The sequence below is a fragment of the Protopterus annectens genome, chromosome 2.part1, assembly GCF_019279795.1.
Source record: "Protopterus annectens isolate FY-2018-M chromosome 2.part1, PAN1.0, whole genome shotgun sequence".
In the NCBI taxonomy this organism is placed as follows: Eukaryota; Metazoa; Chordata; order Ceratodontiformes; family Protopteridae; genus Protopterus; species Protopterus annectens.
The window spans coordinates 1,366,263,421-1,366,279,129 of NC_056729.1; the positions used below are offsets into that span (position 1 = coordinate 1,366,263,421).

A 15,709-nucleotide genomic window follows, 5' to 3' on the forward strand; every position below is an offset into this window, starting at 1 on the left:
ACTTCTGCAGACAAGGGGGGGGGGGGCATATAACGCCATTAAGTACCTCCAGAGATCAACAGGGAGGCAAGGCCTCAGGACTCCTGCTGACTGCCTCTTTACTACCTACTCCAGGGGTGTGCCAAGAACCAGCACACCTTTGCATTTGTGCCCACACTGGACATTGTCTTAAAGGTTTTCACCCAGCACAGTGCTGGGTTTTTTTTTGTACAATGCAAAAAACATCATCTTGTGTGCCCTTAACAACATACACAATCAGATGAATTTTTAGACTCACAGCCATGAGGGTCTTCGCCTCCTTTTCCATATTTTGTTGGTGCACCTTAATCTCTGAAGAGAAAACACAAGTTATCTGGAAAAATGCAGCCATGAGGTTGCCTTGCCGTTTTCAGCCAAGTCTGCTACCAAATGATGCGACACATGCTTATACAGTGGCCATACCTTCTGCTGCACCACAGAGAACCATAATTTGTAAAGGGGGTGTAGTTGGTTTACTGGGAAGCATGCCTGAACCCCCACATATTTCTTCCCAAGTGAGGAGACAATCTCCCTAAACTGATACTAGTATCTACTTCAACTTTTTATGCCAATACTCTTATCTGCATATTTAGGAGTCATCCTCTGTGATGAAGGACAACATTAAGGGCAAAATATTTACTAGTCTAGGTAAGGTCATACACCATGTCACATCCCTCAGCATGAGGGGAAGTCAGAAGAATCTAGTGTCACAGATTCCAAAATGGACAACTGCTAAGACAAACTTTTTACAAGAACTGTGAAAATGCTTAAAGGCCTTCGTGGCATACTTAATCCTAGCTATAGGGAGGAAAGACAGGTTGCAACCTTTGCCAGTTTTGTGAACGCAAAGTCAGTGTGTCTAATCAGCTGTCAACTGACGCACACATCTGGACTTGCTGGCCTCCATTAAATGGCCATTAGTGAGCATAAAACAATCTAAGCATTATCTAAAGAGGCGTAGTGTTAGAAGTCAAGATGGAGAGCTCAAATGTGCCTACATTCTGATCTATGACCGCAGAAAATGCAGACAAACAAGTGAAACTGCATATAAGGAACTATGCACTTATCTGCCCACTTAGGTCTCCTTCCATTTACAGTGATGCACCTTGTTGGATAGTAGGTCATAATTTTCAAATACAGAGGCATCCAAGGGAGCTCTTTGTCTGGGATTTTCTACATCCAGATCAGTTTAACATGATTCAGTGACTCTTCTGTAATCATGTACAATAAAAGCATTATAAAACATTTTTTTCTTTTTTGTAATATGTCAAGTACAGTAATACATTTCATTTACAATGCGAGAATATGCTCACTTTGTGATTCTATGTTAAACAACTCTGCTTAAGAGAAAAGGATACCGAATAAGAAAATACTTTTTATAGCATTGCTGCTTCTTGCACAGAACATGCAGATCAAAATTCATTGCTTTATTAGGCATTGCAGGGAGTCTATTTGCAGCCCACTTGTGTTCTTCCTCTTTCCACATGAAGATTTATTGGATTTGTTAAATGGTTACTAAAGTACTCAAGGGCCCTTTTTCTCAACATCCAGAGCAAAAATACTCACCTGTAAAATTATAGTAAACTGCTCTCAGAAGTTTCGTTGATGTTGAACTGAACATTTCAAAATTAAATACATATGAAATAATCACAACCACCCAAGGAAATAGCAATTACAGAAGCTTACTCTAGACTGTCAATTAGTTTCTTTGGATCAACTGGAGGAGTGTATATAACTTCTTCAATATGTTTACGATTGCAGTTTGCATATGCAGTAGACACGTGTACAAAAATTTCAAGATTCTTCATTCGGTGTGCCAGTGTTAGAAGTTGTTGCGTTGCAATCACATTCAGTTTTACAGCATCTCTGCCAAAAGAATATAAAAGTACTTGGCTTAATATGGGACACTTTACACAGCTTCAATTGCAACATGCATTAAATGCCATGGTTTTTCTATTTCAAGTGTAACATACATTAAATGTTTCAGTTTTGTTACTTTCTTCAAAAAACAAAACAAAAAAACAAATACCTGCACCATACCAAATACCTGCACCTTAATATTAATATGGTCACCATCACTACATATTTAATGGCATTCTTCATTACTACACCTTTCGATTCATCTACAACTACTTTCTGCTAATCTATAACTAAAATGTCCTGCAAGTTATTTTTAGTGCTCCTAATGGGGTTTTTGCTAGATCTTACTGCAGTGAAGTACAAATCTGTTTATATGAACATCTAAGAAAAAATATATACTGGAGACTGTTGTAACTAAGGATTCTTGAGCTCCACATCAGTTACTAAGAAACAGGAAATGTATTATTTAAAATTATATTACTTGCTCTTTAAAAGTTGTACAAATTGTTTGAGAACGAATCTACTAGATATCCAACTTTGGAGCTTTTTCTTAAAAAAAAAAAAATCCTATCAAAACTGATGATTATCTAGCTGAACAGAGATGAGAAATTCAAAATCCTCACATTCTGACTCCTCACTAAAAGAGAGATCCAGTTTATAGCTACCACTCTCCAGGAATTATCCTTAAAGATGGACAGATTAACTTTACATTTTCCAGGTTGTCAGTGAAACTGTCAAACTGATATTTTAATTGAGATCCTCCAGAAACAACAAACTAAAATCTTGGATATTGAAGCTTCATTGAGTGAAACAGATGGAAGACTTAAGGAAGATGAATCTCACTGTGAACTCATTCTGCAACAAAATAACTGGCTGATAAAGTGGATGATGTTGAAAATAGAGAAAGAACGAAATTAGAATTTTTGGTCTCACTGAAAGAACAGAAGGGGAAGTTATTACCTCTTAAATTCCTGGTTAACTGATTTTTTGGGCTTGAAGGAAGGTCTGTCCTACGGGACTGAAAGAGCGCATAGAGCCATTGGAAAACCTTTTCCTTCTCCAAATGCTTCATCAAGATCCATAGTAGTGAAGATCCTTTCCTTCCTAGACAAAGAGCTTATACTAAAAACAGCTTGGAGAAAAAGTCCCTTGTTCAAAGGAAATCAAATAAGGTTTGACGATGATTACTCCACGAGAGTCCTGGAATGGAGAAAAGCCTCGTGGTCACTGGTAAAACTATTAAAAAAAAATAAAATCAAGGTGCAGCTTGTCTACTCAGCCAAAATCAAAAATTTCCATCAGAATGAAATGAGATATTTTAATACTATTGGAGAAGCGGTCTCTCTCATCCAAAACAAAAACATTATTACTACTCCAGAAGGTATGGACTGGTCACCATCTACAACCTTTAAAAGATCTGGGAAAATAATTGGATGGAAGTGAATAAGAAGTTAAAGACTGGTTTTAAAAGTGTTGGACTTTCTAGTTCTCTCAAAGATCAAACTAAATGATAAAATATTCATGGACAACTAAAAAAGTATGTATCACTATTTATTAGTCTAGGAAATATGTCATTTTATAATTGGAAAATATAGCCTAATCTTATATTTATTTCTCTCTAATTAGAACATATTTACTAGGAATGCTTAGTATATGTAGTTATGCAGCCCCTGCACACATACTTATTTTCCCTTCATAGAATTTAATAGCTTTTAATAATGATAAAATGGTTACTACTTTGTGAATTTATAACATCTACTAACAGACCTTGGTTTTGTGTACATCTAATAGAACACGAATTTGTTTATTTCAAATGCTTTGGTGAAATACATGGGTTAAACAGCACTGATGCCACTCTCTAGCAAAGTTTTTTTTTTTTTTTTTTTTTTTTTTTTTTACTTTGGAATGCTTAAACGCTAGGTTGAAAACAAAGTGACACTCTACCATTTAACTACACGAAACAGCAGTCTCGAGCGCTGCCTAGATGAGAGAAGAAATTTCTCTTCCCTTAAATACACTCGCAGTTCCTTTGTATATAAAGTTAAATCAGTGCTTTTCCATTGGGCAGGCAATAGTGTTTGGAAAAGTACTAGTATACGATATCAGACTCAAACAGCGCTGTTAATGGGAAAGTGTCAGCTTTCTCGTGATGCAGTAACGTACCCGCTTTTTGTGTGGGTTTATGTGTTACTTTGTACTGTGATATACCGGTCAGCTCTTCCCTCAAAGCTGTTGACACTTAGTAGCCCAGCGCACGACTCACTATGAAAGACAGTTTGACACTGCGTGTGAATTGACTAACATGAATGTCGTGGGAGTCCCTCTGTTACTTTCTGGCCTCAAAGGGGACAGTTTTTTTTTATAAAAACTAATAGATTAACACGCTTTGCATTACAATGCATTTTTTGAAAGATGTAAGGTCTGAAATTCACATATTTAAGGAATGTAACTCTCAATACCATCTACAGTTAACAAGTGTGCTGCTTTGCAGAAAGGTTTTCAGGCAGCGAGCTAATCTTCCACAGTCCATTCATCACTTGACAGTAGTCAAGTAGTCTTCTTGTGTGTACAAGACGATTCAGTTTTCATTTTAGGTATAGCTGTTAAGTAATTAAGAGATAAAGCCAGGGGAAAAAATGTGGAACACATCTAAAATATTACTATTATCACCTTAAGACATTGACAGGAAAAGAGAATGTGGAGTATTACTTATACAGGCTACATTTCCCGGCGACAGTTATGTTGTGCGATGGGTGTTGCCCCATTAGCGGAAAGGTACAGCTAAATCCAATATAAAAAGAAGTTATGTTCTTACCATAACGTTCCATGTGAATTGTTCATCTCGCCTTTGTTCTTACACACGGGTTCGGAGCCGATCCTCGGCTCAGAGTCTGCCACATCACCAGCTCCGCATCTTCGAGAAAGCTCGAGGCACAGTTCTATAGCATGATCCTCCTGTGCTAACCCTCCGATCTAGTTTGCTAACACCAGAAGAATCCCACTAGTTACTGCGCCCTAACCTCATAGAAAAAACACAACCACACTGTCTGATACTCTATCAATTAAAGAGAAAAGATGCCATCCCTGATGTACACTAGGAAGCTCAAGAATAACAATATCTAGAGAAGACTAAACCCGAATGCAGTGTTACCCGTTCTTCCAGAACGCAGGATGGGGGATGGAGGGGGTGGGGGATGCAAGAACAAAGGCGAGATGAACAATTCACATGGAACGTTATGGTAAGAACATAACTTCTTTATGTGAAATTGTTCGATCTCGCAGTTTGTTCTTACACACGGGTAGTGTCCCTAGCTCCTTCACCCTGGGTGGCTCACGGGAGAACATTCATGAGAACAGTGGAACCAAACGTCACCCTGTCTCTGGAGTTTTTATCTAATTTGTAGTGAGCGATAAATGTATGTGGTTTCGCCCAAGTTGCCACTGCACAAATGGTATCTAATGGCAAGCGGGCAGCATGGGCTAAAGAAGTAGCAATCGCCCTCGTAGAGAGAGCCTTGGGGTTAAAGGGGAGTTGTTGCTTTGATTCTGAATATACGAAATTTATACAGTCTGAGAGCCATTTGGATAAAGTAACTTTTGTTACCGCCTTTCCCTTCCTTTGGTCAGCATATGATACAAACAGTTGGTCTGACTTTCTGTATTCCTTCGTCCTAAGTAAAATCTCAGCTGCCTGTGGACGTCTAATTTGTGCAGCATGTATTCCAACTTATTGGAGTGATTTTTGAAGAAGGTGGGTAGTTCAATCGATTAATATTTTGGACCGAACAAATCTTTGGAAGGAAGGATAGATTGGTGTGCAATGTTACCCTATCTGGATGAAATATCATATATGGGGGCCGGACAGATAACACTTGCAACTCTGAAACCCTCCGGGTGGAAGTGATGGCAACTAGAAAAAGCATCTTTCACAATAAAAATTTAAGAAGGGTTGTGGCGGCTGGTTTGAATGGGGGCAACAGGAGCCATGATAACATCAGGTTAAGATTCCATGGGGCCACTGGATTACGAAAGGGGGGACGGAGGTGAAAGGTACCTTTCATAAAGGCTTTGCAAAGTCTGTGGGACATGAGGGAACTCTCTCCCTGACCAACATGAAAATTAGATATAGCCGCAAGTTGCACCCTTATCGTGGAAGTCTATGCTCCTTCATGAAAAAGTGTGGAAAGAAACTAATATCTTGTGTACTGGAGCCCCTGACGGATCTATACCCTGCTGCGAGGCCCAGTACGCAAAACGTTTCCATTTGCTGTTGTATAGCTTCCTTGTGGATGGCTTATGGGAAGATACTATTATGTGTTGTACTGCAGGGGACAATAAATCTGACCTGGCTAAGATGGGAAGCGGAGCAGCCAAGCTGTCAGTTTGAGGGACTTGAGAGATGTGTGAGGAACTCCCGAAAAGTGCGTCAACAGATCTGGCACTGGGTCCAGAATCCACGGTTCCTCCACCTGATGAGTTTGAAGAAAGGGGAACCAGATTTGTCGAGGCCAGAATGGGGCTATCAGAATTATGGTCCTTTCCAGACGTTTGGCTTTCTGCAAGAATTTGGGAATTAGCGGAACAGGGGGAAAGCTTAAAGGAGACCCGGGGGCCAATTGTGCACCAGTGCGTCCCTGGGGGCACCCCCCGGAGGGGGTAGTAAGGCAAAGTAGCTTCTGCATTTGGCATTCAATGGGGATGCAAATAGGTCGCAGCAAGGCTGGCCCCATCTGCGGAAAATCTTTTCCATGACTTGAGATTTGCGGGACCACTCGTGGGGCAACAGGATGGCTCTGCTCAACCTGTCCGCAATGACGTTTGATGTCCCCGGGATGTGCGTTGCTATCAGAAAGCATCCGGTAGACAGCCCATTGCCAAATCCTGAGGGCCTCTCTGCACAATGGATAAGACCTGGTTCCTCCTTGTTTGTTTATGTACCAGACTACTGACATGTTGTCCGTTTGAACTGTCACTGTTTCCAGAGGTAAAATGTTGCAATGCTAGAAACACTGCCCTCAGCTCTAGGACATTGATGTGCAGGTTGTACTCCAAGTTGGACCGTTGACCTTGGACTGTTCTTCCCTGAAAAAGTCTCCCCCACCCTATCAGGGAAGCGTCCGTGGTTAAAGTAGCTATAGGACTGGGCAACACAAACGGTTGGCCTACTGTTAGGTCCTGACTGTGCATCCACCGTAGGAGATCCCGTTTGCAGGAGTTCATGATTAAGATCTCGTGAGGTAGTGGAAGCTGTCGGTAAGACCACTGAGCGAATAGCATCCATTGAAGAATCCTCATATGCATCGTGCCTAGGGGAACTACGGTAAGAGCGGCTGCCGTCATTCCTAGCACTCTCAAGATTTGTTGAGCAGGGACTCTCCTGCTCTGAAGGATAGAAATTTGATTTCTGAGGGCTGATACTCTTAGTGGGGGAGACTGATTCGAGCCAGGGAAGTGTCTAACTCTGCACCTATAAATGAGATACGCTGTGAGGGCGATAAAGACAGATTTTGACTTATGCCCAGAGAGGAGCAAAGGTTGATGGTGTAATCCCTGGTTTGCACAAGACGATACTCCGTGGTGGCAGACAGGAGCCAGTCGTCTAGGTAAGGAAACACTCTGAATCCCATTTGTCTCAAGTGAGACGCTACTGCTGACATGCATTTGGTGAACACCCTGGGGGATAAGGTAAGGCCAAAGGGCAGAGCACGAAACTGGAAGTGACTGGCTCCCGGCCGGAAGCGCAGGTGATCTCTGGACGCTCTGGCCATCTTGATATGGTAGTACGAGTCTGAGATCTACAGAGCACATCCAGTCGCCGTCCTGTAGGAAAGGAAGGATCGACTGTAGCGTGACCATCCAGAACTTCTCCTTTTTCACGAAAGTGTTGAGTCTGCTGAGGTCCAAAATTGGCCTCCAGTCCCCTGTTTTCTTTGGAACTAAAAAGAACCTTGAGTAAGTTCCGGATCCTTTCTGGTCTGCTGGGACTGGTTTGATGACTCTGTTTTCGAACAGCCTTTTTATTTCTACGGCTGCCTGGTCTCGCAGACTGGGTGGAACATCTGGGAGCTTTTTGGGGGCAAGTGGACTTTTTATAAATGGAATATTGTAACCTCTGGTAACTATGCTTTTTACCCAGGAATCCGATGCAAGATTTAGCCAGGCCACGGGGTATAAAGCCAAATGACCCCCGACTGCCTCCAGAGTAGGACAGCCAGGCATGCACTCAGGAGTGCTGAAAGGGCTTCCCAGAGAACGCATCCCTGTCGCCCTGATTCTGCAGACCCCCTCTGCCGCCTGGACGGTGCCTTCCATTTCTTCCCCCTCCTCTGCCTCTGGAGGGGGCATCACTCTGTGTGGGCTGAAAGGATCCCTGAAGTCTTTCGGAACCACATTTTTCCCTCTTTGCCCTTTGGGGTATGGTCTAGATGGGGCGGAAAGACGGAATCTTTCCTTTTTGTTCGCACCTAGTGAGAGTCTCCTTTACTTTGGGACCAAACAGTGAGGCACCATCAAAAGGGGCATTAGCAAAGTAAGACTTGAAGGCTTCCGCAAAGGAGCATAGGCGCAACCAGGATAGTGGTCTCAGAGCAATTGCTGAGGCTGCCGCCCTACTCGAACCTTCGGCTGCATATGAAATGAGCCTCATGGACGAGTTAACTATGGAATTGAGGGTGTTAAGGTGTGCTGTCACTTTCTCGGAGACGGCAGCATCTGTATTGCCCTGGAGAGCATCTCCCAGTTCCTTGAGGAGATCTCTCTGTAGACGCGTGAAATGCGTAAAGTAGTTCAGCGATCACATGGAAAAAGTCGCTTAAGTAAACACGCGCTTCCCATACCTGTCCATCGTCCTAGAATCCTTATTAGGAGGATGAACAGAGGAACAGAGGAAGATGATTCAGACATTTCCTTCTTAGTGGCTGCCGCCACCACCATAGTATCCACTGGCACTCCTTTAGTCAGAAAGCTTTTGTCTTGAGGGGCCGTGATATACTTGTTGGGTCTGCGGGGGACCGGTTCCACTGTATCAGGTGTCTCCCACGCCCTTCGCGCCATCAGGTTCATGAGCTCGTCAAAGGGAGGGGTCACCCAGGAGGTAGAAGATTGAGCCCCAAATGCCTTCAGCAACACAGATTCGTCTACAGAAGGGCAAGGGTCTGCCAGTCTCCCCTCAGTTTCAAGATTTCCAAAATGTCAGCAAGAGACATCTTCAGAGGGGGACCGTAGGGACCCTTCTGCTTCATCCAAATCAGTATCAGATGTCAGAGATTCCTGTGGGGAATCAATGTGCGTCCTCCTGTACAATCATTTCCTCGGTACATCCTCAGAGGGGGCTTCTGGGGAGGCATCCGAGGAACCAGGGGTGCCCTCTGGGGCTGGCTGAGGCATTGGGTCTCGACGCTTGGTAGGAACCGAAGGTACAGAAGCAGAACGTGGACCCTTTGGGGGAGTAGAAGATGCCGATGACGTATGTGTCTGTTCAGACAAGACCTTCCTCATGATGTCGAAGGCACCGGTGCCCCGGCCTGAGGACCCCATCGGTTCCGAAGAAGCCGGTAGTTTCCCCGGAACCGGGACAACGGGCTCCGACCCTGAGGATGGATCCGAGCTGATCTGAGCCGAGGCCCCGAGGGGGAGAGTCGGAACCGAAAGTTCGGTTCAACTGTCCGCCCCAGAACCAAGGAAAGACAGTCTGCTCCAAGACCCCCCGGCTAGTTCCAAAAGTGTAGAATTTAATGGTGCCGATAGCACTACTGGAGGCTTCGGCACAGAGGGCTCTACAATCATCGGCTCTTCGATTCCTGTCTCTGACAACTCGACAGGTCTCTGAAGAGGATTTGTCTCAGGGGCGGGAACAGCCTCGAGTTTCGAAACCAATTGGGACGAAACTTCGATTAGTTTGGACAGAGCCAAGTTCTCCATTAGCTTCTGTACCACTCGGTCCACGATGGAGTCGGAAAGCGGCCTCGAAGAACGGGTCGAAGGGGCAGAAGCAGTCACCGAACGAAGGATTGAAGGCAGTGGTACCTCCGATACCGGTTCCAATACCAGAGTCTCAGAGACAAACATTCGAAGCCCGAACCAGAGGTCTTTGGAGCCAGTGTCCAGATCTGAAGAGAGGTGCTCGGAGCAGAGGACTTAGGCTCAGACACTCTTGAAGACTTGGACCCCTTCGAAGACTTGGACACTTGTTCAGTCTTATCCAGGGCCTCCTGAAAATCGGGTTTTAATAACACTGTCCACCAACTTCCTGCGCCTTTCTAGCATGACCCTCCCACTGAAAGAATGACAGATGGAACAGTCTTCCTGCAAGTGGAGAGGGCCAAGACAGTAGACGCAGGAAGAATGGTTATTAGTTATGAACATCTTTTGTCCACACTGACACCTTTTAAAGCCCAAACCAACCAAGTTCTATGCACGGGGGAAATGCACGGTCCAAACCAAATGCCACAAAACAACAAAGTAGACCAGCAAGAGCAAAAGTGGAGGTAAATGATGATCCTTTATTGAATACAGACCGGTTTCGGCAATTGTTGCCTTCTTCAGTGTAGGACAAAACAACCATGTCCCATCCATCAAACATTAAATAAGGATTTGCAGCCAATAAGCCAACAGAAATCATGAATATTAATGATCTGTGGCCATAGCCCAAAAACATTTTTTTTAGTTTTGAAATATTTAAATCCTAATTACATAAATACATTGCTGTATCATAAAAAATACAATATTAAATCATAAAAATATATCACAGTGACCTTCAAAGAACCCTGAATTACACAAAACCAAACAAATGAGAAATAAAGAACAAGAATGAACATATATTCCATGAATAAAAATATGTTGATATTCCATGAATAAAAATATGTTGAAAGAAAATACCCATGGCATGTATGATGCCCCAAATACCAATCCATATATTGTATTTGCATGGTATATAACACAAACAGCCATCAGACATCCAAGATAGAGAAAATACCGCAGTATGTAATCATAATACTGAACAATAAGAAGTGAAAATCCTCCATATCATAACTATCCATAGTACCTATAATGCCTAGAAGTATAATTGTATACTGAGCTAAATTACGCTAATCAAGCACACTGCCTAAATTACCAAAAAGACAAACTAAATATGGCACATGAGAAGTCATAATATGTTGTAATGCATAAACGGCCCATCAGAAAAAAATCAAAGGGCTCACCTATAACCAAATGGACCCACCCCATCTAATATCAATACAATCTAGAAACGAAAAAACCTTAGACAAAAATAAGGACCCTGACATAGGAAAAAGTTTTGGCTAAGCCCATGAAACTATAACGTTCATACACAAGAAACCACCTATAAATGATCATTGAGCCCAGGGTAAAACAGACCCCCTAATGTAACTATCCAATACTTCTCTTTGTGATCTAATAGGCCATGCCAGCCTTGTTTGTTGCTTCTATCGCCAGAGATACGATCGATAATCATGAAATTAAATCTGGCCTGTGGATGTTTAAGAGTGTGTTGGTACAAAGCACTGGTCAATTTATGATTTCTAATATCACTGCGGTGTTCATTCATTCGAGATCTGAGTGCCCTAGAAGTTTGACCTACATAGAATGCACCACAATGGCAAGAGGCTAGGTACACTACCCAATCACTACGACAGTTTCCAAATATTTTGATGTTGAATATCTTGCTGGTGTTACGACTTGTGAATTCCTTTGATTTGGACATATAAGAACAAGATCCACAATGACCACAGGGAAAAGAGCCAAGCAGCTCATCACCTTGTAAAGTGAGTTGTTTATGAATGGTGCCTCCACTAGCCATATGTTTATAATGTGACAAATGTGAACCCAAGGTTTTCCCCCGCTTGTATGAAAACCGACATCGTGGTCCCAGAACTGACCTCAACTGGTCATTGGCCAGCAAAATATTCCAATGTTTATTGATAATATTCCTAACCATGTTGATATTTCTTCCATAAGTCGTAACAAACCTAACAGGACTGGAAGATGTATTGTTATTCCTAGTTTTATACTCTAAAAGTTGTTCCCTGTTCATGCGATTTACCCTACATCTGGCTAGGTTAATGTCTTGATGTTCATAACCCCTACTGGCAAACCTCTGACTCAGATCAATGCTGGCAGCTTGATATTCCTCATCCCTTGAGCTGAGACGTTTAATGCATATGAACTGTGACACTGGAATACTTCTAATAGTGTGACGCGGGTGCATGCTAGAAGCATGAAGCAAGGTATTATATTGTGGGTACTTGCGAAACACCTTAGTAGATAAGATATGATCAGAATTTCTTGAGACTGTTACGTCCAAAAAATTGGTGGAATTTTTGTCATGTGTAACTAAAAATTCCAGCCCCCATATATTGCTATTAAGATATTCCACAAATTCGTGCAAGTAACCCAAATCTGCACGCCACACTAACCAGCAGTCGTCCAGATAACGCCGCCAGATATCCATCTCCACCTGATAGATGTTATGTAAGTTGTCATATATCAAGTACTCCTCAAAATAAGCCATGAAAAGATCGGCATAAATGGGAGCAAATGATGCTCCCCATAGCCGTACTTTGCAGTTGCCAATAACACTGGCCTTGAAAGTATAGAACATTTTTGTTGAGTACATGTTCTGACATACAAATCAATAAGGTGTTAAACCCTGGTGTGTAGAGATTTGCCCTGTCTAGCCAATACTGGAGGGATTGTAGACCTGCCCAATGTGGGATACTGGTATATAGTGCTTTTACATCTAAGGTACACATGTACCAATCAGGTTCCAACTGAGTTTCTCTGATAATCTGTAAAAATTGGGTAGTGTCCTGCAATCTTGACCTGATCAAACCTAAAAGTGGCTTAAGACATTGTTTTGTCTTCTAACTTTTTCATTTTTGAAAAAGATTATTACCTCCAAGAACAAGGAGTAGCCATGGGCTCACCCTATGGAGCCAGTGTAACGAACATGTTTATGGCATATTGGGAGAGACATAACATTTTCAACAAACCAGAATTTTTGAAACATCTGTTTTTACACAAGTTTCTTAGATGATGTCTTTATTCTTTTTAAGGGGGATGCTTTGTTAGCTAGTTCATTTGTTAATACTCTTAATGAAACTACTTTCCTCAAATTTAAATGTCTTTTCAAATGAGGAAATAGATTACCTTGATGTTAAGTTATTAAAAGACCAATCTACTCAAAAATACAATTCCAGAATTTATAGGAAGGATACTTATTGCAATTCTTACTTGCATTTCACAAGTTTTCACCCTTTCAAACAAAAACGTGCAACAGTGAAGGGACAGTTAGTCAGGGCAGTGAGGATGTGTAGTACTCTTCCAGATTTCCACAAAGAGTGTGACTTTCTAAAAAACTTGTTTATAAATCATGGATATCCTCCCACTTTAATAGACGAGTTAATTTTAGAAGTGGATAATAAGAGATAGAGAGGTTTTTATAAACCACTTCTAAACCTTGAAAATCACACATCCACATATCCATGCATTTACAGTATCTAACATGACTGACAGTAGTCCTCCTTTGAATAACACTATTTATGAAAACAATGTTGAGGGCGTTTTTCCTTTGAGTTTTGTAACTATGTTTAACCATAACTCGCATCAGATTTGGGAAATTATTCGGAAAAATTGGCATCTTGTTTCTAGTAACGCCCTTCTGTTAGAAAAACTAGGACCTAGCCCTAGAGTGGTGTATAAGAGAGGGATTAATATCAAAGAATTATTGCAAAGGAACTTTGATCCACATTGTTTTAGTAGACAGAAGGGCACATCCGTCTGTGGTACCTGTAATTGGTGCAAAATGCTTAGAATTGGAAGTACATTCAGCATTAGGAATATAAAATACGAAATTAAATTTAAGATGAATTGTGAGACTACATCTATTGTTTACATTGCATTCTGTTTGTTCGGCTTTTTACGTCAGTAAAACCAATAGGAAATTCCGTGAACGTATCTATCAACACATTGATGCTATTCAACATTGTAAATGTGAGAATGCGTTAGCCAAACATATAGTACATAATGCAGGACATAGTTTTCTTTTCATGGCAGTGGATCACATCCCACCAAGTATTCGTGGTGGGCCTAATTCTTTATTACTTGAAAACCGTGAGCTTGAATGGCAGTTGAAATTAGATGTATTTAATCCCCCAGGGCTAAATGAAAACTGTAATATCTCATCAGTTTTAAAATATAAAGCGTTTTTGAGATAAATTTTAAGACTAAAATGCATCTATTTAGTTTTTTAGTAGATATAATTATATGCAATCACTTGCTTTTTGTTTTTATAATACACATTTTTTTAGTATAAAAATATGTATAGTATCAATTTATATATATAATTTTGTCAGATGTCCTAATTTAGTGTATTCAGTATTAACATTATTTATATTTAATACTTGATTGAGTAGTATAATATAATATTTTATTCTTTTGAATGGATATATATCCAATATTTATTATAAATAAGAAATACTGCTTTGGTAAAATGTAGGATGATACTTGTCAGATTGATTATGGAAAATGTCATATCTTTTGCATTTCTAATGTATAGTTTTGTATTATATATATATATATATATATATATATATATATATACATACTTTTTAAGGAAGTGACGTTTTTGGATACTTAGTATTTTGCTATTTAAATGGTTTGGCGCCTTTTTTAACAGTTTCCTCTGAAGAAGCTACTTTGTTTTTAGTGGTGAAAATGCTACAGCATTTTTAATAAATAAACCAGCGTTAAGACGACATTCTATTTGGTCTCCTTTACTTTCGGGACACCTGAGCAATTTCACTATCTAATAATATGTAGGGACAGTAAGGACATCTTCCACAAGGTTTACTACCAATTGTGGTCCCCTGCCTATTTAAATTTCTGTTCGTCTCCACCAGAGTTTTGATGTTACCACCTACCTTGGTAGAAAATATAGGTTTATTACCAAGAATACGGACTATATCTCCAGATTAGTTCTGAAAATGTTCCAATTTTTTATCATGGTTCCCTTAATATAAGAATATAAGGGACTGAATTGAACCCACATGCTTGTTGGAAATTGATAGTGTTCTGGACAATTTGTTCATTAGTTACAATTCCAGACCTTCCTTCACTAGTACCCAATAATGGTTTGTAAATAGTACCCCATTTACCATTGACCTCTTCAAGTATTGGATCAATAAAGTGGTCCGGGTATCCTCTTTCCAAGAACATGGTCCTTAAATTCCTGAACTCTTGCTGTTACATCATTCTTCATAGTGGTCATCCTAGCTACCCCGACAGCCTGACCCTTCACAATATTTTTTTTCTGGTAAGCAGGGTGATGACTAGTATAGTGTAGATATGCAATACAAAAGGTGTTTTTTCAGTAGATTTTGGAATGAAAACAATCCTGATTTTTAAAAATCTTGATGTCAAGAAAATTAATTTCCTGCTGATGACACTGGAAGGTGAACTTTAGTCTGTAGTCTGGTTTATATAATTCACAAATTCTGAAATTTCATCTACACTACCCTTCCATAAAATAAAAATGGAATCCAAAAACCTACCATAATAGGTAATGCATGAAGAAAATTGTGTGTGTAAAAATGTACTTTTGTTCCCATCCCAAGAGGACCAGGTTAGTGTATAAAGGGGCGCAAGCAACACCCATCGCCACCCCTTTTAACTGTTTGTAATATTCACCCCCAAAAAATATGTAGTTGTCCAAAATCAAGCTCACATAAAAGTAAAACATCTGATTTTAAAGATGAATGAGTAAATAAAACTCCCTCAAAGAGACTCAAACCTTCCAATTTGGGAATACAAGAAA

The 15,709-nt window shown here is 40.8% G+C and overlaps 1 protein-coding gene across 1 annotated transcript in view; it reads right to left on the reverse strand.

Moving 5' to 3' along the window:
* The window catches only part of LOC122794974 (fatty acyl-CoA reductase 1-like), a 647,127-nt gene that overhangs the window by 349,397 nt on the left and 282,021 nt on the right, over positions 1 to 15,709 (reverse strand). The window contains exon 4 of the mRNA XM_044063565.1: positions 1,705 to 1,884. Coding sequence (XP_043919500.1) covers positions 1,705 to 1,884 — 180 coding nt within the window. The remainder of the gene's footprint in view (positions 1 to 1,704; positions 1,885 to 15,709) is intronic.